Genomic DNA, 23,518 nt, shown 5'->3' on the forward strand with positions numbered 1-23,518 from the left:
GAAAAAAATTAAATCTAATTTTAGAATGCAGACATTCCTTGTTTGTTTTAAATATTTTATTTAAGAGTGAGCGAGCAAGAGACAGTACACAAGTGGAGGAGGGGGGCAGAGGGAGAAGCAGACTGCTGAGCAGAGAGCCCAATATGGGGCTCTATCCTGGGACTCCAGGATTATGACCTGAGCTGAAGGCAGATACTTAACCCACGTGCCCCTGGATATTCCTTTTTTTTTTTTTTTTTAAAGATTTTATTTATTTATTCATGAGAGACACACAGAGAGAAAGAGGCACAGCAGGCCCCATGCAGGGAGCCCGACTTGGGACTCCAGGGATCAGGCCCTGGGCTGAAGGTGGCGCTAAACTGCTGAGCCACCAGGGCTGCCCTAGATATTCCTTTTTTAAAGTAAGTTTCTATTAACTGAAAAATGTATACACATGGTAAAAAATTCTAGCAGTATAAAAATATTTGCAGTAAAAAATATGCCCCTCTAGCATCCCAGACCCTGAATTTTCCTTCTCAGAAGCAATCACCAGATTTTTGGTCTTTTAGACTAGAAATTTTCTACACATATACAAGAATATATGCTTAACATATTGTATATATTTTTAAACACAGAGTATACACTGGGTTGTACACCTTGTTTTTTAATTGAATAAATCTTAGTGATTATTCCAAATCAACATACATAGAAATATGTCCTTCTTTTTCAGGGTTACAGTATTCTATTATACATTTACACAATATATTTTAGAGTATGTTATACTGATGAACACTCAGGTTGCTTTCAGTTTTACAAATTTTAATAAAGCAGTACTTTAAAATATTTTTAACATACATGCTTTTATATACACACAGAATATCTCTATGATGATATTTTAAGGGTTAACAGTAGCTACCTCCCAGGAGGGAAGCCAGATGGCTGGGTTTAGAGGAGGGAAGAGACTTACTTTATTTATACACCTTTTTTCCACCTTTTCTTTTTTTTTTTGTATCATGTGTAATACATATGCTTTATTTTTAAAATAGAATTAAAATAGCATTAAAAACCATTAAATGCTCAACCACACTCATTATAATGAGAAACGCAAATCAGAACTACATGAGACATCACTTTTACCCTAGAAAATTGGGAAAAATTAAAAATGCTTAATAATTCTGCTTGGAGAGATACCAAGGAAAGTCTCTCTCATCTACTTTAGAGTGGGAATGTAAATTGACAGAACTCACTGGAGGGCAATCTACAACATCCATTAAAATTTTAAATGCTCATATTCTTTGTTCCAGCAATTCCACTTCTACAAATTTATCCAACTGATATATTCACACATGAATTAAATGACATGTAGATGAATACCCAATATATTAGCAAAGACTGGAAACAATCTAAATGCCCAACAGAAGACAGGTTGAATAAATTTTAGTATAGCTATATAATGGATTATAATGCAAGTTAATTTTTTTTTAAGATTTTATTTATTTATTCATGAGAGACACAGGCAGAGGGAGAAGCAGGCTCCCCTAAGGGAGCCTGATGTGGGACTTGACCCCGGGTCCCAGGATCATAGCCTGAGCCGAAGGCAGATGCTCAACTGCTAAGCCATTCAGGCATCCCCCATGCAAGTTTAAAAAAACAATACAGCTAAGTAATGATATGAAGTGATCTCTAAAATATATTTTAAAAACTTTTTAAAGCAAGGGTAAAAAAATAAAAGTTTATCTACAGAAATATGCTTGTATATATATAATATAACCCTGGGTGCCACTCAAAAATAAGAGTGGATCCCTCTAGAGAGAGGAACTGAGTATATAAGGGACAGAAATAGGGAAATTTTTCAGTATATTATACATGCTTTTTAATCTTTAAAATTCTGCATTATATATATGTATTACTTGCTTAAAATTTTAAAGGAAACTTTTTTTTTTAAAGATTTTATTTATTTATTCATGAGAGACACAGAGAGAGAGGCAAAGACACAGGCCGAGGGAGAAGCAGGCTCTATGCAGGGAGCCTGACGTGGGACCCAACCTCGGGTCTCCAGGATCATGCACCCTGGGCTGAAGGTGGTGCCAAACTGCTGAGCCACCAGGTCTGCCCAGGAAACTTATTTTTTAAATGATACATGACCATCCTTATAAGACAGAGAAGTTTGCCATAATAAAATCAACTTGAAATAAAAACTACATTACATGTTTGCTGCCCATACATTTTATTAATAAATCACAGCAATAATTCTTACCTAAATAATTGTTGAAAGTTTGGTTTAACAAAGTTTGCTTCAATATTTTGTCTTATGCATATTATATGGGTTATTCCATATTTCTGTAGTATAGGTAGCTATAAAAAAAGAGGGACAGGGAGAGAAATAGTTTAAAATACAAAACATCATCTTATTTTACCATAGATGTTTGAAAATATGCACAACTGAACATTAGAATTAATACAGCCACATATGAACCTTAACTAAGTACAGGGGATTTTTTTTTTTTTTTTTTTTTTTTTTTTTATTTATGATAGTCACAGAGAGAGAGAGAGAGAGGCAGAGACATAGGCAGAGGGAGAAGCAGGCTCCATGCACCGGGAGCCCGACGTGGGATTCAATCCCGGGTCTCCAGGATCGCGCCCCGGGCCAAAGGCAGGCACTAAACCGCTGCGCCACCCAGGGATCCCAGTATGGGGGATTAAAGCTAATTTTATAATAATATATCTTAAATGATCAGCAAGATATTTCAATGATTCAAGATTAATATATATCACGTATCCTCAATAGGATTATTTTACACAATTTTATTTTTTAATTTTTAATTTTATTTATTTAAAAGACTTTTATTTATTCATGAGAGACAGAGAGAGGCAGAGACATGGGCAGAGAGGGAAGCAGGTTCTATGCAGGGAGCCTAATGTGGGACTGGATCCCGGAAGTGCAGGATCACACCCTGGGCTGAAGGAAGGTGCTTAACCACTGAACCACCCAGATGTCCCTATTTTACATGATTTTAGAGCTTGTTGAGACCTTAAAGACAATTTATTTGGTAAACACTACTACTACACAGTGGTTAAAGCCATGGGCTTTGGAGTCTTGAGAGCCCAAGCTCTATATTCCAGCTCTGCTAATGACCTGAGCACTCTGTGGCTCAGTCTTCCCATGTGAAAATGGGGGAAAATATTAACCTTTTCGTTGAGTGGTCGGATGGATGAATTATATATCAGATGTTTGGCACAATGCCTGGGATGTATGGCAGGTGTTCAGGAAATAGTTGTCATGTATATCGACTACCATTCTTTATTCTATAGAAGGGACTACAAACACATAAACAGTTACTGAACATCACCGACATAGTTAATATCAGCACCAGAGCCCAGATCTCTAGACTATACCTTGCTTCTCCCAGTAAACTTTTTCTATTACAAGCCAGAATTAATTTATACAGTTCACAGACTACTAACAGTTTAAAAATTCTTCTAAAGTTAAAACTGGTAACTCCAAATGATACTATATTCTGTGGGACATTTTTGGCTCTACATTTAAAACAATTTAATATGACAATCCTCGATATATCAAGTTTTTATTTGCAAGTGATCACAGGTTTCAGTGAATACGGTAACATGTTAGATAATGTATATGTTATATATGTCATATATACTATATATCATGACATATTTTAGTAGTTAGAATGTAAATTCCTAAGAACAAGGATTTTGTTCACTGATTCATATTAAGTATGTGTAAGAGTACCTTGAACATATTAACTATTTAATAATATCTGTTCAATAAATGAACAAAATCATCCTGGCAGGAGGAATCATTATTCAGAATCTTGAGTTTTCTATAATTTCAGCTTATATTCCTATATATTTAATTCCTACTTTCTGCATTAAATCCAGAACAATAATACCAATAACCTATGTTAGAAATCAAAGAATAATTCATATTTGTTATGGACAGAGTATTTTTGTCTCTGTCAAAATTTGTACATTGAAGCCCTAACCCCCAAGGTGATGATAGTATTAGATGGGCCTTTGGGAGGTAATTAGATTTAGATGAGGTCATTATGGTGAAGCCCCATCATGGAATTAGTGCTCTGGTAAGAGAAGAGACCCGAGAGCTTGAATCTTTCTGCCATGGAAAGATAAAGCAAGAATGCAGCCATCTCCACGCCAGCAAGAGGACCCTCACAAAAACCTAAGTATGCTGGCACCCTGATCTCAGATATCCTAGCCTCTACAATTGTGAGAAATAAATGCCTGTTGTTGAAGCCACTGGTCTATTGTATTTTATTATAGCATCCTGAGCTAAGAAAATGAGGGTTTCAAAAGTTTTAAATGTTAATTTTTGCAGCAAATTTTCCTATGTCTGTATTTCCTGAGTTAGAAGAAAGGAGGTAAGCATTCGGTAGGATTAAGATTTAATCTATGTTCCATATTCACATTTATTAAACCTCCAAAATGTATTCAACATCTTTTTTTTTTTTTTAAAGATTTTATTAATTCATTCATGAGAGACATAGAGAGAGACAGACAGGCTTCCTGTGGGGAGCCTGATGCAGGACTCGATCTCAGGACCCCAGAATCACAACCACTGAGCCGCCCTGGTGCCCCTCAACATCTATTCTTTTGTTTATATAGATCTGTAATATATAAAGAAGTTTCCATATCTACGTTATTAGTGCAAGAAACCATGGAAAATACACATAACTCTGGATAAAAACCTGGTTTAACAAGCACTGAAGGCATGTATATGAGACTATTACTAGTAAAAACAAACCTTTACAAAATGCAACTCAAATGTAATAGCATACAGAATATTTTCTACTTTTCAACGGGTTTTCATTTATATAAAGCAAATTATAACCTTATCTCATACCTACAAATCACAGAAAAATTATACACGAAGAAACAGTTCAAATGTATCTGAATGCAATAAAAGGTAGGCTTAACTAAATGAGTATTAGAAAAGGAGTTTAGGTTTCTTGGTCTCTATTATCATTTGTTGTTACGTATTTTTTGGATGATGGTATAAAAAAGGGATATAAACTGTAGTATGGTGATTCAGAATGGGAAATAATCAAATTTTGCCATAGAAACTTTTCCTCAGTCTAATAATTAGAGCATGGTGAAACTGAGGGGGAAGAGGTTTTGAGGCGATCTGTAAACACTTATAATTTAATGTGACAAATACTATAATAAGTATATTTATAAAATGCTGTAGGTATACAAACTAAAACTATCTTGAAGGCCAGTATTTTGTGAATACTACATTATTTGGCTTTTGTTTATCTTAAGTAACTCACAGTTAAGTCTGTAAGTTATCTATCTTTTCCTTAGTACTTTTTTTTTTTTTTTACCAACACCCTACCCTTTCCAACCTAGCTATAGGCCATCAAAACTAGGTTTACTCTTACATATGCCAACAGTGACAGAGCCTTCCAGTTTCAAAGAAATGACTTTAAATTTAAAAAACTATTTAACCATTTAAAAAACTTCCCCTATTGGGAAGCCCCGGTGGCGCAGCAGTTTGGCGTTGCCTGCAGCCTGGGGTGTAGTCCTGGAGACCCGGGATCGAGTCCCACATCAGGCTCCCTGCATGGAGCCTGCTTCTCCCTCTGCCTGTGTCTCTGCCTCTCTCTCTCTGTGTCTATGAATAAATCAATAAAGTCTTTAAAAGAAAAACTCCCTATTCATCTAAAATTCATAAATACATTAAATTAAATCATTAAAGTTAAAAATTCTAGTTTTGTTTTTGTTTTGATTTTTTAAAAAACCTACTGTAGATAGACATCATACAAAATACTGACTTCTAAATAGAGTATTGGGGAAAGCACACAATACAGTATTTCACATTATAATTCAAAATGAATTAGTAGCATTGTCATAATTCATAGGACTGAATCTTCTAGGAAGTAACAACAACATTGCTGCATATAGTAAAATGAGATCTACCCTGTTAACTGTGTAATGAATGAAATCCATTTCAGTTTGAGTATACAGGAGACAGATATATATAATACTTTACGACCTGGAGCATAGGTCTCTGAAGTTTGCAAAAACAGAAGATTTTATCAATTAAGATACATGTGCATACACATGTACACACCCCCCAAACACACACACACATTTACACTTGATAAGGAAAGATTAACTAAAATGTCAAATATACTTGTTTTAGGATTTAATTCTATTTCATCGTTCAGAATATACGATTAGCAATGATAGATATCTAATATTTTAGAGGATAAAAAGTCAATTATTTAGTAAATCTTTCAAATACATGGATTTCACAAGAAAAATAATACACCTGACAATGACTGGTCCAGTAAAATTTAAAGAGGTCGGTACTCCAGGGTGACATGCAATATTTGTGGATCTTACCTCAAATAAAATGCCTACTACTAAAAAATTTATTTCAAAAAAGCTAGTTAATAGTCTTTTGATGAACCTAACCTAAAGTTCATACCTTGCTTTTCATAGCAGAAGAATATGGTCCTAGAAACAGTCCAGGTAAAATTTCCTAGGAAAAATAAAATAGAGATATTGACCATTAAAAAAATTTAAATCTATACAAACTATATACCATATGAGTGGATTTGTGGAGTATTTCCATAGTTGTTATAATAATTTTTTTTTAGCAAAACAGCTTGTTATTTAAGGAACATTTCCTAGCCACACTGAGCCAATAATCGGGAAAAGAAATGCAGATGTGCTTTATATATCAAGTGAAACATTTAAAGTTTAAATCTGGTTTTGAAAAGTCAGATAATGTGAACTTCCACAGTGCCTTTATTTTTATTTTTATTTTTTTCCACAGTGCCTTTTTAAAAGCAGTTTGGGTAAAATAAGCATATTATAAGACTATCCCTTTTTTTTTTTTTTTTTAAAGACCGAGGGTGTGGGCGGCCCTGGTGGCTCAGCGGTTTAGTGCCGCCTTTGGCCCAGGGCCTGATCCTGGAGTCCCAGGATCGAGTCCCGTGTCAGGCTCCCTGCATGGAGCCTGCTTCTCCCTCTGCCTGTGTCTCTGCCTCTCTCTTTCTCTGTGTCTCTCATGAATAAATAAATAAAATATTAAAAAAAAAAAAAAAAGACCGAGGGTGTGAGGAAAAGGAGAAAGAGAATTTTAAGCAGGCTCCATGCCCAGCACAGAGACCAAGGCAAGGCTCAATCTCATGATAATGAGATCATGACCTGAGCCAAAACCAAGAATCCAACACTTATCTGAGCCAAAGAGGTGCTCCTATATGATTGTCTTTTAGACTTATTAATAAAACATCTCTAATTTTATTTATATTCTCTCTCATACAGTCTAGAAATAAAATAGGCATAAAGAAAATCACCCCTTTGGAATTACACAAAACCTTATTTAGCCAAATCAAAAGTAGCTCAAGACACAAGGTTAGAACTGTTGTTATCTTTAGTTAATAAAAGTATTGCAAAGTTTAAAAAAGACCAAGACCAAATGTCTGCCTACTGACAGAGTTTCAACAATTTTAAATTGTTTACTTTCCAAATGCTAGATTAAAATTTATTCTATGTGAGTTCAACATAAGATTTCAGTTGGACTATATCACATCCTAGATACTAATACAGTATAATTTTGTAGTTCAGTTCTATGAAAAACTGTAATTATTTGAGTACAGGTCTGATTTCTCCTAACCAGCTTCTTGTGGCAGAAATTACACTTTACTCATCTGTGTATTCCCCAAAGCACCAAATAAAATGCCTCACAGATACTAAGCTACTTTTAAAAAGAGAGTTTTCACTAAAAAAATGAAACATTTTCATAAGTCAAGGTATTCCCAGGAACAGGAGACACTGCTTGATTCTGGGGCTACTAGAGTGTAAATGGTAAGAAATACAAAGAAAAACAATCTGCTACAATGGTTAACTATCACTTTATCATTCCATATTGGGAGTATTCAACTCAGTCTTCTGGAAACTTCATTATGGAAGTTGACTGGAAATCAGACACAAAGAGGAACAATTACTCAGGAGTGATTTGCCTTATAGTCAATTCTTTTGGACTTTTCTAAACTAGTTAAACAGAGAAAGCAAACTGTTTTCAAAAGGAATAAAAATACTGTATCAAATTTTTCAGATAAGAAAAAACAAAGTGACTCATTTTGCACATACATTTATTACTATGTCCATGATTCTAATCTAAGGAAAAAAGGAAACAATTCATTTCCCATCTTTTTAAGATCCATGATTAACCTTAAACATGCTGATTATTTAAAATACTCAAAAAAAAAATACTCAATGATGAACCTACATGAAATCATGAGCCAACAGGGCTCAAATCCTTTGTGAAATAATGTTATTTAATAATGGTACTAGTAATATGGGTTGGCTTGGTAAGGTAAACAAAAAGGTTACCTTACCTGCATCTCTCGTCTCATAGGGTAGGTCCATTCCTTGAAGATGGAAAGAAAACACGAGAATAAAAGTAAATGACATATAAAAAAATGTTACCCATTTAAAAGTTAAAGATGTGACATATGAATGTATGGATACTTAAAGAATACATTGTACTTTAAGAATATTCTATAAATTAAAACTGGCTTCACAAACACCTGAAATTTTAAGTGACAAGAAAGAATGATTAAGGTATTCTTTAGGTAATTGTACTTCCATAATTACAATGATGTTATTTCATATAATGGATGGACCCGTTCATTAATTAAAAGAACACAAACTCTAGAAGTTTCTCAAAACTGATCCTCCAAAACAGAAATGTCAAATAGCTATTTTGTGATTCATGTCAACTCTAACCAACTAAGTAGATAGCTAAGTGTGAAGGATTCAAGAAGAGTACTGTGATTAGTGAGCAGTACACCTAATGGATGAAAGAATGTTAAGTGACAGGTATTTGCCATCCCTGATCTAATAAACCTCTAAATGCTTATCAAACAGCCCTTTTCATATCTTACTTGAGCTTAAGATCCTGTCTTTTAGTTTGATTCCCTTTAAAGATACATTTCACAAAAGTATAGAATTCATTCTGTCTTTGGAATGCAGACCAAAACAAACAAGTTGGAAAATAACGCAAAATGCCAACGGCAGAAGACAGAAAACATTTTAAAAGTTGGGAAAGGGGGCACCAGGGTGGCACAACTGGTTAAGCACCTGACTCTTGGTTTCCGTTCACATGATCTTGTGGTTGTAAGATTCTCTGCCCCCCGCGCCCCCTTGCATGCACCTGCCTCCACATTGAGCAGGAGTCTGCTTGTGATTTTCTCTCCCTTTGCCCCTTCCTCTTGTGTTTTCGCTCTCCAAAATGAACGAATGTTAAAAAAAAAAAAAAAAAAAAAGGAAGAAGTTGGGAAAAGAGGGGCACCTGGGTGGTTCAGTCGGTTAAGCACCTGACTCTTGATTTCAGCTCAGGTCATGGTCTCAGGATCATTTGGATCAAGCCCTGCGTCAGACTCCTCCATATGGAGGGAGTTTGCTGGAGATTCTCTCCCTCTCCTTTTGCCCCTCCATCCCCAAAATAAATAATTCTTTAAAAAAATAGAAAAATCAGGAAAAGAAAAAAGCAGTTACAGTGAATTGATACGAAGAATCAAACATGGTGCAAATAGTCCTCATTTATAAATGGACTACATTCCAAAAGTTTAACTTAGTTACTTAAAACTCAGAATTATAAAGAGAAATGAGTTTTCTAAAGTTAAAACTTGAAAAGCTTTTTAAAAAAATCTTTTATTTTCAGATGAATGGGATTAAGGGGTACAAACTTCCAGTTATAAAATAAGTGACAAGGATTAAAAGTACAGCATCATCAGGAATATAGACAATAATTTGGAATAACTTTGTATGATGACAGAACTTATCTGTACTTAATGGAGAGTGCTAAGCTGTGTACAGAACTGTCCAATTAGTATGTAATATATCTGGAACTAATGTAACATTGTATGTCAATTAGAAATACCCTACCCAGCAATTACACTACTAGGTATTTATCCAAAGGATACAAAAACAGAGATTTGAAGGGGCACATGCATCCCAATGTTTATAACTGAAATGTCCACAATAGTCAAAATATGGAAATAGCCCAGATGTCCACTGACAGATGAATGGATAATGATGTGGTATGTATACACAATGGAGTATCATTCAGGCATCAAAAAGAATGAAATCTTTTTGGATCATTTGCAATGATGTGGATGGAACTAGAGAGTATTCTGCTAAGCCAAGTCAGAGAAGACAAATATCAAATGGTTTTCACTCATATGTGAAATTTAAGAAACAAAATAGATGAACATAGGGGAAGGGAAGAAAAAATAAAGTAATGGAGAGGGAGGCAAACCATAAGAGACTCTTAACTACAGGGAATAAACTGAGGGTTGCTGGGGGAATTGGGTAATCAGGTAATGGGCATTAAGCAGGGCACTTGATGTAATCAGCACTGGATGCTATATGCAACTGATGAATCACTAAATTCTACTCCTGAAACTAATAATACATTATAGGTTAACTAAATTTATTTTTTTAACCCAAAATGTTATTTTAAATGCTCTGTGATTGAAACAATTTGCAGAAAATATGTGCCTTGCTAAGCTAATATACAGTGAATGCTTCTTGCAATTTCTACAACTCTACATAGTGACCTGCTTAGAAGTACATTTGTGTATTTGTTCTCCAGCCTAAATTCTATTTTTTTTAAAAGATTTTATTTATTTATTATGAGAGACACAGAGAGAGAGATAGAGACACAGGCAAAGGGAAAAGCAGGCTCCATGCAGGGAGCACAAAGTGGAACTCAATTCTGGGACTCCTGGATCACGCCCTGGGCCAAAGGCAGCCGCTCAACCACTGAGCCACCCAGGTGCCCCTAAACTGAATTTAAATAAAAAATAAAACAAACAAACAAACAAGGGGTGCCAGGGAAGCTCAGTCAGTTAAGTGTCAGACTCTTGATTTCTGCTCTGGTCACGATCTCAGGGTCATGAGACAGAGCCCCGAATCGGGCTCTGCACTTGGCGGAGTCTGCTTCTATCTCCCTTCATCCCTCACCTTGTACCCTCTTACTCAAATAAATAAATCTATATATAAAAAAAAATATCTCCCTCTACTTTGCTCCCCCTCCTCTCAAAAAAAAAAAAAAACCTACTTTCACTTTTAAATAATTTTAGAATTACAGAAAAGTTAAATATAGTGCTAGGAAATTTCCTTTACTCTTCACCTAGATTTTCCAAGTCAAAAAATATTTCTAACACATAAGGTAGAAATGTTAAAGCCAGGAAAGAATTTGTCTGTTTTGCAGAACAAGAAGCTATGGTTAGGTGTTCCATCAAATACCCTCCTCCATGAGCCAGTTTGGAGCTGAGGACCTGCATAGAAGCCCTCTGAGTTGCCCTAAAGTTACCTTTAGTTCATTATAAAATTAAGATCTCCCATGGGCAAGGTTTTACAACTATTTTTTGAACATACAATGTATACACTAGCATGTTCACATACTAAGATGAGCAGCTGAAACCAAGTGCCTAGGTAATAAAATGTGTAAATTCCTTAATATATCAAGCTCCCTGGCCTTATTCCCTAGCACACTGAATAAAAGTTTCATCCATGAACCCCAAGGGGGAAACAGCACTTTGAGAACCATTTCCCTGTCTCCTTGTGACAAATTAATAAAAAACTCTTCGCTTTCTTTTCCTTTCTTCTTAAGAGAGCAAGCAAGCAGAGGGAGAGGAGAGAGTACCTTAAACAGGTCCCACAACCCTGAGATTACAACCTAAGCCAAAATCAAGTCAGACACTTAACCAACTGAGCCACCCAGGTCCCCAAAATTCTGTTTTCAATACTTCTTTGGGCTGTGTTCAGTTTAATGCACCTCAAGTAGGAAAACCTCTTGAGTTTGGCTACAGAAAAGAGACAGCAATTTTTTTTAATGAACAGAAAGAAGGTATTTTTTGTCTTTAATGTTGAAAATGTATCTTGGCAATGTGGTATTAGTAGACTATAAACTCTAAGAAGCCATATCCTGAGAGGATCTGATTTCTCATGGCCTTATATTTTTTCTGTTCTTTTAAAACGGAGGTATCAAAGAACACACAATGAAGTGTTTAAACACCCAAATCTGAATGTAAAGCTCAATGAATTTTCACAGGCAATACATCCATGTAATTACCACCCACGTCAAGATTTTCGTCATCCCAGAAAGTTCCCTCCTTCTCTTCTCAGGCAATATCCTCTTTACAGAAGTGAGCGCTAACTTCTATCACTTATATTTATCAATATAAGTGGAATCGCATCACTACTATTTTATGTCTGGGTTCTTTCACTCAACCTAATGTCTATGAAATTCATACATGCTGTCCGGTCCTTTTTATTGCTGTGCAATATACTACTGTATGAATATTCCACAATTTACTCACTGTCCTGTTGCAGATTTAAGTAGCTTCCAAGTTTGGGCAAATATGAATAAAAATGCTGTGAAAAGTATCTTCTATGTTCTTTGATGCACTTACACATTTATTTCTCTTGGCTATAAAAGCAGCAATGGAGGGGTGTGTGTCTGGCTCAGCTGGAAGAGGATGCAACTCTTGATCTCAGGGTTAGGAGTTTGAGCTCCACATTGGATATAGAGATTACTTAATAAAATCTTTAAAAAAAAGTAGCAATGGAATTAGAATTACTAAGTCACAGGGTAGGCCTATATTTGTTTGTTTGTTTGTTTTTTTTAAAGATTTCATTTATTTATTCATGAGACAGAGAGAGAGGCAGAGACACAGGCAGAGGAAGAAGTAGGCTCCCTGTAGGGAGCCCAATGTGGGACTTAATCCCAGGACCCTGGGGTTACGACCTGAGCCAAAGGCAGGTGCTCAACCACTGAGCCACCTGGGTGCCAAAAGTTTTCCAAAACCAATTTACACTTCCACTAGCAATGTATGGGAGTTGCAGCTGTTCCACATCCTCATCATGCCTTTATTTTATATCCTGTACATGTGAGACATAAGACAAAGCCTGGGACCTGATCAAAGAGGAAAGTCAGAGGAAAGTCAGAGGAAAGTCAGAGGAAAGGGAAAGGAAAGGGAAAGGAAAGGGAAAGGAAAGGGAAAGGAAAGGGAAAGGGAAAGGGAAAGGGAAAGGGAAAGGGAAAGGAAAGGAAAGGAAAGGAAAGGAAAGGAAAGGAAAGGAAAGGAAAAGAAAAGATCAACACCAGAAAGCTGAGATCCCAATAGGCAACAGTCTCAGTGAATGATAAACTGGGGAGATAGAGGAGGGAAGGAAACTCACCTCATCCCCATAGAAATGAATACTCCTGCCTTTTTTAGCTTTGAAACTGAGTAGAATGTGGTAGTAATGGTGGAATGGGGTCTTCCTAACCACAATCTGGCCTTCACTCAACTTTGGCATTACAATTCAATGATTTTTGTGAGGCCAAGTGAAAATTCAATGTCAAATGATCCTGGGTAGATAGTGTCCATGGATTCTTGGGAGAAGCAAATGCACCTTCTGCAGAGAAGCATATCCTAATCTAGACCAGAAATAACTGACAGAGATGAGTTTCAATGAGCTCACAAATAAATGTGAATTTTTAAAGAAAGAGGAGGAAATGGACCACCATAAAAACCAGATACAACTGAATCACATTCACAAAGGCTGCAGGTATTTGGACAATGAAAAATATAAAACATTTAGTATAAAAAGAAATGAGAGGAAAGAAAGAAAGGAAGGAAGGAAGGAAGGAAGGGAGGGAGGGAGGGAGGGAGGGAGGGAGGGAGGAAGGAAGGAAGGAAGGAAGGAAGGAAGGAAGGAAGGAAGGAGAGGGACTCCTGGGTGGCTCAGCAGTTGAGCATCTACCTTCGGCTCAGGGCGTGATCCTGGGGTTCTGGGATCGAGTCCCACATCGGGCTCCCTGCAAGGAGCCTGCTTCTCCCTCTCCCTATGTCTCTGCCTTCTCTGTGTCTCTCATGAATAAATAAATAAAATCTTTAAAAAAAAAGAAAGAAAGAAAGAAAGAAATGAGAGCACCAAAAGTATGACCAAGGATTAAGAAATTTTTTTTAAGAGAACTGAAAGGAATATGTAGAAATGAAAAAATACAATTGAAATTAAAAATCAGTGGATAGGATAGGCTAAAGGGAAAAAAGGATGTAGATAAAGAGAAATTTTATGAACTGGAAAATAGAATTGAAGAAATGACCTAAATTCAGAGTTGGAAAATAGAATCAGTTAATAGACATATAAAATAGAATTTAAAAGTCTAACATCCATGAAGTCTAAGTTCCAAAAGGAGAAGAAAGAAAATAAAGGAGAGATAATGTTACACAGATAGTAATAAAAATTTTCCAAAACTGGTTAAAGACAGCACATCTCTGAAATAAGCAGCCCAGTAAATAAATCCCAAGCAAGAAAAGGGGAAAGAAATACACAGATAAATAGTATACCAAACATGAACAGAATTTCTTTTTGTAGACTAAAAGCAAACAGGAATGGAATAGAGTCCAAAAGACCTTCACATATGCAGCTAATTAATTTTCCTAAAAAGACAACAAGGCAATTTAACGGAGAAAGAAGTCTTTCAATGACTGGTGCTGGAACAATAGATAAATGTTTGGAAAATAAAATCAATTCTGATCTTGACTCCTCCTCACACACAAACATCTTAACCTGTCTTCACTACTGCATTCTACTTCCAACACTTGGTGACACTTGATAATAGGCACTTAATACATACTTGATGAATGTATGTATTAACACAAATGCAAAAATGATAAAACTTCTAAAAGAAAACAAAATATCTTTACAACCTTGGAAAAAAGCAAAGATATCTTAAAGAGAGCACAAAAGACTTAAAAAAAAATTTTTTTTTTAAATTTATTTAAGAGACGGGATCCCTGGGTGGCTCAGCGGTTTGGCGCCTGCCTTTGGCCCGGGGCATGGTTCTGGAGTTCTGGGATCGAGTTCCACGCACCCGTGTTGGGCTTCTGGCGTGGAGCCTTCTTCTCCCTCTGCCTGTGTCTCTGCCTCTCTCTATCACGAATAAATAAATAAATCTTTTAAAAAAATTATTTAAGAGAGAGCACGTGAACACATGAGCAGGGGGAAAGGCAGAGGGAATGAGACACAATCCTCAAGCAGACTCCTTGCTGAGCAAGTAACCCCACACAGGGCTCTATCCTAGGACCCCAAGATCATGACAATGATCATACAATGAAATAGTACTCAGCAATAAAAAAGAATCTGCTACTACTTACAAGCACAATATAGGTGAGTTTCACAGATATTATGTTAAATGAAAAAAGCCATAAATAGGGGCACCTGGGTGGCTTACTCAGTTAAGCATCCAACTCTTGGTTTTGGCTCAGGTGGTTTCCCACAGGTGAGATGGAGCCCCAAGTTGGGCTCTATGCTCAATGGGGAGTCTGTTTGAAGATTCTTTCCCTCTGTCCCTCCCCTATCCGTACACATGCTCTAAAATAAATAATATTTTATTTTCTAAAGATTTTATTTATTTATTCATGACAGACACAGAGAGAGAGGCAGAGACACAGGCAGAGGGAGAAGCAGGCTCCATGCAGGGAGCCTGACCTGGGACTTGATCCTGGGTCTCCAGGATCACATCCTGGGCTGAAGGTGGCGTTAAACTGCTGGGCCACCAGGGCTGCCCTAAAATAAATAATCTTTTAAAAACAGTCATAAACAATAGGGCCCCTTTTACATGATTCCTTTTATATGAACTTCAAGAAGATAAAACTAAACTATGGTTATAAAAATCATTATTCATTGCCTATCTGGAATAGGGTAGAGGTTGCCTGGAAATGTATGTGATATAACTTTTTACATTGATGTTCTATATCTTGATAAGAGTAATACACTGGTCTATATATTTATCAAAATTTGGGGCACCTGAGTGGCTCAGTCAGTTGAATGATTGCCTTCGGCTTCAGTTGTGATATCAGGGTCCCAGGATCAAGCCCCACATCAGGCTCCCTATTCAGGAGGGAGTCTGTTTCCCTCTCCCCCTCTGCCCCTCCCCACTGCTGTCTGTATGCTTGCTCTCCCTCTCTCTCTCAAATAAATAAAATCTTAAAAAAAAAAAAAAAACTCACTGAATTGCACATTTAATATCTATGCATTATACTCTGTAAATTTTACTCCTCCTTAAAAAAAGAGAACATGCGGGGACACCTGGGTGGCTCAGGGATTGAGTGCCTGCCTTCAGCCCAGGGCGGATCCTGGAGTCCCAGGGTCAAGTCCCACATCGGGCTCCCTGCATGGAGACTGCTTCTCTCTCTGCCTATGTCTCTGCCTCTCTCTCTCTCTCTCTCTCTCTCTCTCTCTGTTTCTCATGAATAAATATTTTTTTTTTAAAAAAGGGGAAACATGCAGATAAGAACAAGAGATTAAATAGACTCCCCTTGACTTCTCAACTGAAAGAATAAAAGCCAGAAGACTGAAGAATACATAGAAAGTGGTGAAATAATCATGAATCTAGAATATATGCTCAGAAAATCATCTTTGAGAACAGAGTGAAGTAAAAGATTAATCCCATACAAACAAAAACAGAGTTTACTACCAGTAGACTCTTACTAAAGGAATTTCCAAAAGATGTTTTTAAAAAGGTAGTGCCTGGGTGGTGCAGTTGGTTGGTTAAACGTCCCCAAATCTTTAATTTCAACTCAGGTCATGATGTCAGGATGGTGAGATCAAGCCCTACCTCAGGATCCGTGCTGGATATGGAGCTCTGGCTTAAGATCTTCCCTCTCTCTGCCCAACCCCCAAAGAAAAGGTATTTTCTCTCTTACATTTCTATTTTAGCCACTGAGAGCCTAAGTAGCTTTGAGTCTAAGCAGCTGATTTCAGAAACATTGACACTATACAGACACTCAATGTAAGAAGGAACTATATGGCAGACAATTGTATTTAAACAAATTCTGACTGCATAAAATGATAATTAACTTATAGAAATAAAGTATATATATACATATATAAAAAAGAATGTATATAATTTCCAAGGAATAAATGTAATCAATTTGTACAAAATGAATGTTTATGTATCTCTTATTTACTGATACGTTATAACCTTTTTATACTAAAAAGTTTTTAAAGAACTTAAGCCAAAGACTCTGTCATTTTCATCACGGTATCCCTAACACTGAGCACAGAGCCTGTCACAGAATAAGCACATGATAGATATACATTGTGGAGATGTACGGTGCTAGATTTTTTCCTTTCCTTTTTCCTTTTCTTTCCTTCTTTCTTTCTTTCTATTCTTAATTCTTAGTCTAACCGTCTTATCTTCCCGAAGAAACTTACCAGTTGCGAGAGTAAAAAAGAATAGCAATTAAAGAAATGTGTACTTTTGAGTTACCTAAAATGAAATTTCTAAACTGTGCATGAAAAAAAAAAAGAGGATGTATATAGTGAAATGGTGTACATATATTCCAGGGAATATCTGGCAATATCTATGCCAGAAGGCAGTCAAAGACACAGGATAAATGTGCTTCCTTCTGGATTACCAGTTTTACCAAAAGATTTTTTTTTTTTTTTGAGAAAAAGGGTTTTCACTGACCACTAATTTAAAACATTTTTATATTAAAATAAACATGACCAGGGCTGCCTGGGTGGCTCAGCGGTTTAGGGCCTGATCCTGGGGACCCGAGATCAAATCCCACGTTGGGCTCCCCGCGTGGAGCCTGATTCTCCCTTTGCCTGTGTCTCTGCCTCTCTCTCTCTGTGTGTCTCATGAATAAATAAAATCTTAAAAAAAAGTTTGTTTTAAAAATAAATAAATAAAATTAAATAAACATGACCACATGGGATAGAATGCAAAATTTACCTAAGTTTTAAGTGAAATAAGAGGCTTCAAAGGAATTTTGAGCTTCCAAATGATTGTATACAATAGAATGTATATGCTATATTTATACAAGGAAGATATTATAGGAGTAAAAAGCAAGTTGTTTAGCAGGAGAGAATGAAAAATTATTCCTATTCACGAGACAGTAAACCATACAGCCTGTTTCTGTAAGCGTCAAATTTGCTATAATAGGCATGAAACCTTTGAAATCTAAAAGCTTTCTGTCACAGAAGATTTCATTAAACTATTTCTAGTGCTAGAATTAGATTTTGACCTCCAGAGTCTACCCTCTTTGTTTACCTAGCCCTGATAACTACCCTACAAAACAAATCTTAATTCTGTCTTCTCTACCAATTCTGCTACTACCTTTAGCATACTAAATCAAGATTTTAAGTCATTCATGCTCACACTCTTGCTCTACTAGATGTCCATCTGTCTGAACATATCTCTACCAACCAAGTCTTGCCTGTATCACACTCAATCTTAATCTCAGCCTGCCCACGTTGCTGCTAAAATCCATCAGTCTAGAGATAGTAGTGGTAATGGGGCAGATTCCCAATGATCTACTGTGAGCTACTACTGTACTTAATTAGTAGAATCAGTTCCCCAAACTTAGATGATTAGCAACCAGTCCAACTATATTTTTTCAAACCAAAGCAAAGCAGCTAAAACAAAATACCCCTAATTATGAAACACACTATGGTTCTGATGAAAATAAATTCAGTAATGAAAAATTCTTCAATCATCAATCCTCAATTGATGATTGAAGAAGGTAGGACTTTCAGGTTTTCTCCTTCCTTCTCAAACAAATGCAGTTATGTGAGCTATAAAACTGCACTTAGGGGATAGAAAGATGTTATAAAAATGTTCAAAGATCAGTAAATAAGTAAATAAACACAGCAAAGGATATAGGCTGTAACCATTAGACAAAATAAAAATTTAATCCTTATTATCAGATGGATAAGGCTGGATGAAACCTAACAACCTTTAGAAATACCAAAATAGATTATGAATTTTAGCTGATGGGAAGAGCGTTCAGAGAAAAAAAAAAAATCATTAGAATACTATACTAGAGCTGGGACATTCACAAAACAGAAAAAATTGTATTGCAGTTTCTCTCCTCCAGAAATGGTAGCCCTCTTCATAATAAACCTTTTCCTTTAATTCTCATTCTTATTTCAAGTTTTGCTTCAACCAAAGGCAAAAGGAGTTTTTCACTCTACAACCAAGAGGCAGAAGGGCATTCAAGTAAGATGCTTGTTACTCATAAACCTGGCTGCCATCAGAATTATCTGACTCCGTATCAGACCAGTTAAATCAGAATAGGGGATGGTGGGGTCTAGGAATGGTTATTTTTTAAAAAGCCCCCTGGGTGATTCTACTCTACAGTCAGATTTAAAAAGCATCATTCTAAATTTAAAGGCCCCTCAATCAGAAATATTAAGCAATTCCTATTTTTTATTCTGAACTATGGGAATCAAAAGAGGAAAAAAAGTAACATTTCAGTTGCCAAATTGCAACTGAAATAAATTATATTACATTTTCTATCTGAAAACATTAATTTCTAATTATAAAACCAATAACCCTAACTATGCAACTAATTTGTTTAAAAATGATAACGTAAGCTATTCTTTTCTTCATACCTATAAAGAAACTACTGCAATCTTGTCACAAGATTCTACTATCAACACCAATCAAGATTCTTTTATTAATTCAACAAACGTTTGTTAAGCTTATGGTATATAACTGGACACTGTGTTAAGTGCAAGAAAGAGTGGGCAATAAGACAGGAACATATTGGTGAATAAACTACCTTGTGAAATATTCATGGAAATATCATGGCAAAAAAGCAACCAAACTACAAGTAAAATATCTGTTAAAAGGTAGGTATAAAAGTACCAAGTGCTACAGAGACCTATAAACCTAGAGGATTAAACTATTCTGGGGAGTGGAAGGGTACAAAAGGGGAACAGAAGGAATTGGCAAAATCAGGGAACACCTTTCTCAAGAAAGGATACCTAAAGTGAGATCTAACCCAAGAGCAAACAGTTAATTAGGTGAAGGCAAGGGTGAGGGCAAGTGCAAAAGTCCTGGGGAGGGGTGTGTATGGCAGGAACCAAAACATTCCAGGAACTGAGAGAAAATGAACATGGCTAGGGCAAACACAGAAGGGAGCAAGGAAAAGAGTAGCTCATAATGAGGTTACAAAGGCAGACAGATGCCAGATCTCACACAACCTTGCAAATAAGGTTAAGGGCTTGAACTTCATCCTGCAAACAACGGGAAATCACAGCAAAGTTTTAAACAGAAGAGTGACAATCTTTTTGCAAAGGAACTGATATTCTTATACAGGTGATTGGATCATCAAACTGTCATAGATTGATCACATCAATCATTAAGAGAATGCATTAAAAATTTCTCTACTTCAATTCCATTTTTACTAAAATAAGATTTGGATTGTAATTTAGGTTTCCATGAAATGCTTCCTGGGTGGAAGAGCACTATTAATTGGCTGGTCACCATAACTATGTTAGACCATTTGACACTTTATATATCTCATGGTAAATTAGAAAATTAACATTGTTTTATTAGTTTATCAGGAGTAACTATATGCCCTGTTTTTTTTTTTTTTTAATTTTTATTTATTTATGATAGTCACACACACAGAGAGAGAGAGGCAGAGACACAGGCAGAGAGAGAAGCAGGCTCCATGCACCGGGAGCCCGACGTGGGATTCGATCCCGGGTCTCCAGGATCGCGCCCTGGGCGCGGTTTGGCACTGCACCACCCAGGGATCCCTATATGCCCTGTTTAATGGTTATTTATAGTTTTGTCTGCCAGAAAGCACCCTCCATCTAAAGCATCCTCCATCTTCTGTGGGAATGCTCCTATGGTTGTTGGTAGGGCTATCCATGATAAACTTCACCCCCGCCCCCCTACCTTGGCCACAGAAGTGAGTATATGACCCAGACTGGGCTCCTCATTGTATTCACAACTTAATGGCAATAGGGTCTGATCCAAAAGATGGGCATATGACCTAAGTTAAGTTAAGCCAATCCTCTAGATTTTAAATACTGAAGCTTATAGAGATATTATTCCTCAATGTAATAAGCTCTGTAAGGATGTGACCTTGAAGCAGCTGGCAGTTAAACTCCTTATCTGTGGAGAAGCCAGAGTAAAAGCAAAAACCCTGAAAGTATAGACAAGCACTGATGAGGCAGAGGCAGTTCTCATAAATTGAGACTATCTAGTCAAGTCCCTGAGACCAGCTGCAGGGATTTAATTTCCCTTTCTGGATTTAATTCTTCTCTTTTTGCTTAAGCTAGTCTGAGTTGGTTTTTTTGTCAGTTGCAACCAAATGAAAACAAACATACAATGCTATGAAAAAAAACAATAAATTGGCTTTCAGTAAATAATACTTGTGTCGTTATCTACTAGGCTTTAAGCACTACATCTGTCCTTGCACAGGAAAGAAAGCTATGTTCCCAGTAAGATTTTATAATTTTTATAGGAATAAGACACATACACAATAAAAGATTAAATGCAAGTCTAAATATTTTAAACTAGAATTTTAAAGATCAGAGCAGGAAAGAATTGAGGTATATTAAAAACAATGAATTAGGGGGATGCCTGGGTGGCTCAGCGGCTGAGCCTCTGCCTTCAGCTCAGGGCAGCGTGATTCTGGGGTTCTAGGATGGAGTCCCACATCCCGCTCCCTAGTGGGAGCCTGCTTCTCCCTCTGCCTGTGTCTCTGCCTTCTCTATGTGTCTCTCATGAATGAATAAATAAAATCTTTAAAAAAAAAACAAAACAAACTCACAATGAATTAGGAATCAAGAGACCAAGGTCCTCAACTGTGTCTTACACTACTGTTACCTTGGCATATCACTTATTCTCAATAAGCTACAATTTCTTCACCTGAAAAAAGAGAATGTTCTATATTATTCCTTAAGGTTGCTTCCAGACTGAAATCACTAAATCACTTTAAGGACAAAAAGCATATTCCTCATTCACATTATTCCATATTAAACAAAGAAAAGTGTAAATTTATTTTTTAAACTAACCTAAATTCAATTTTTTTCCTATTTGTCTACTCTTAAAATATGAAATTCTCAAAAAATACTATCACGAGCAAAGGATCCCTCCAAATAAAAAATGAGAACCCCAAAAGAAGATACTCAAAAGAATATTTGGTATAAACTGAATGGTTTCTTAAAAATATAGCTTTCTAATTATTTTTAAGATATTTAGAACTAGAAATTTAATTTTTCTCGATCTTACTAGAGGATAGTTGAGTATCCTTGTCTTTTGTTTTTTCCGAGTATCCCTGAATTTAGTCTTTAGAAATATTTTAGTAGTGTGCAACACCATAAAATGTTTTAAACTAGCAATAGATGGGGAAAAAAACTCAATACAAACGTTAGACAAGGAAGAAGATGGAGTAAACATCTCGAGTTAGAAATCAAGAGAAAGGAAAGGTTATAAAGAATTTCATTCTATCAACTCCCTTCCAAAGGGTAAGTTTCATGATTTAAGTTTTTAGATTCAAATGTGCTAGCTTCATGACATTTTATTCTGTGGGTCACAGTTTTGCCTCAAAAAACAAAAACAAAAACAAAAAAAAACAAAAAAACCCAAACAACTACCTTGGAAAACTTTGAAGGCACACTTCGAAAGTTAAGGCCCCAGATCTACTTCACGTGTGGGGGCCATGTGTCCCACAAGCAAATCGATGACACCAAATCTCTCTCAAATTGAGATTTAAAACATTACCTTCGTATTTCCTTAGCAATAAAAAGGGGAACCTTACTCAAAGTAAGTCCTCGAAGCCGGGCCTGGGGGTTGGGGCGGGGGGATACCTACTTTTCTCCTCCCCTTTTTATTAAGTAGATGAGACCCGGCAGCCCCTCCGCCAGGGGGGAAAAGATACTCAGTGAATGAGGGTCCAGGTACACCGTCCCGGAGCTCCACCCGAGGTCCCAAGACGGCCTCAAGAGGCAACAGGGCTCCGATGACCTGGAGACTTCGACGTTTGGGGCCTGGGGTCGCCCCGCGGTCAAGGAGCCACACAGTGAGGCCTGTGCGTGGCATTCACGGGACAAACTCACCTCGGCGTCTTCTTTGCATTGCGGGAGTGAAGGAAACTCCAGCTTCACGTCCTCCATGGTCCCGGCCCTGGGGCTTGTGGGTGGGGTGGGAGTGGGAGTGGGAGTTATCCGGCCCGCCCGACCCTCGGGCTGCCAGCGGCAGAGAAAGGAAGGAGGGCGGGTGGACCGGAGGGCTGACGGGCGGGCAGCGGGCTTACAACTAACACGCGCAGACCAAAAGGTCCCAGCGACTCCGGCGGCGACGGCGGCGACAGCGGGGAAGAGGAGGGTTGGGCGGCTCATACCCGGCCGCCATGCTGCTGCCGTCTCCCTCCCCCTGAGTCTCCGCGCCCCTCAGGCCGCACGGGCTCGGGCACAAGCAAGAGCCCTACAACCGTCTCCCCTGCTTCCCCCCGCCCTCCCCGCGCTGCCCCAGCCAATCCCAGCCCACGCTTGCCTTTGGCCCGCCCCCCGCGGCCGCCAGGTGTCAGCGCGCCGCCGCCCCGCCCCTTCGCCAGAGCGCAGACGCGGGGGGGGCGGGGCCTCGGAGAAGCTACGGCCGAAGCTCACCGGGTGTGGAGGAGGTGGGGCTGCGGCAGGAGGGAGGGAACGACTGAAGGTCCTGGGAAAGGCGGTGGGA

At 37.5% G+C, this 23,518-nt stretch overlaps 1 protein-coding gene across 1 annotated transcript in view; it reads right to left on the bottom strand.

Moving 5' to 3' along the window:
- STYX (serine/threonine/tyrosine interacting protein) overlaps positions 1-23,313 on the bottom strand; it is a 40,747-nt gene extending 17,434 nt beyond the window's left edge. Inside the window, exons 1-4 of the mRNA XM_041758347.1 lie at positions 22,900-23,313; positions 8,370-8,402; positions 6,452-6,505; positions 2,237-2,334 (exon numbers count right to left, since the gene is read on the bottom strand). Of these exons, the coding sequence (XP_041614281.1) occupies positions 2,237-2,334; positions 6,452-6,505; positions 8,370-8,402; positions 22,900-23,181 (467 nt within the window). The 5' untranslated portion in view covers positions 23,182-23,313. The remainder of the gene's footprint in view (positions 1-2,236; positions 2,335-6,451; positions 6,506-8,369; positions 8,403-22,899) is intronic.
- Positions 23,314-23,518: the final 205 nt, after the last annotated feature.

The sequence above is a fragment of the Vulpes lagopus genome, chromosome 6 (assembly GCF_018345385.1).
Source record: "Vulpes lagopus strain Blue_001 chromosome 6, ASM1834538v1, whole genome shotgun sequence".
Taxonomy (NCBI): domain Eukaryota; kingdom Metazoa; phylum Chordata; class Mammalia; order Carnivora; family Canidae; genus Vulpes; species Vulpes lagopus.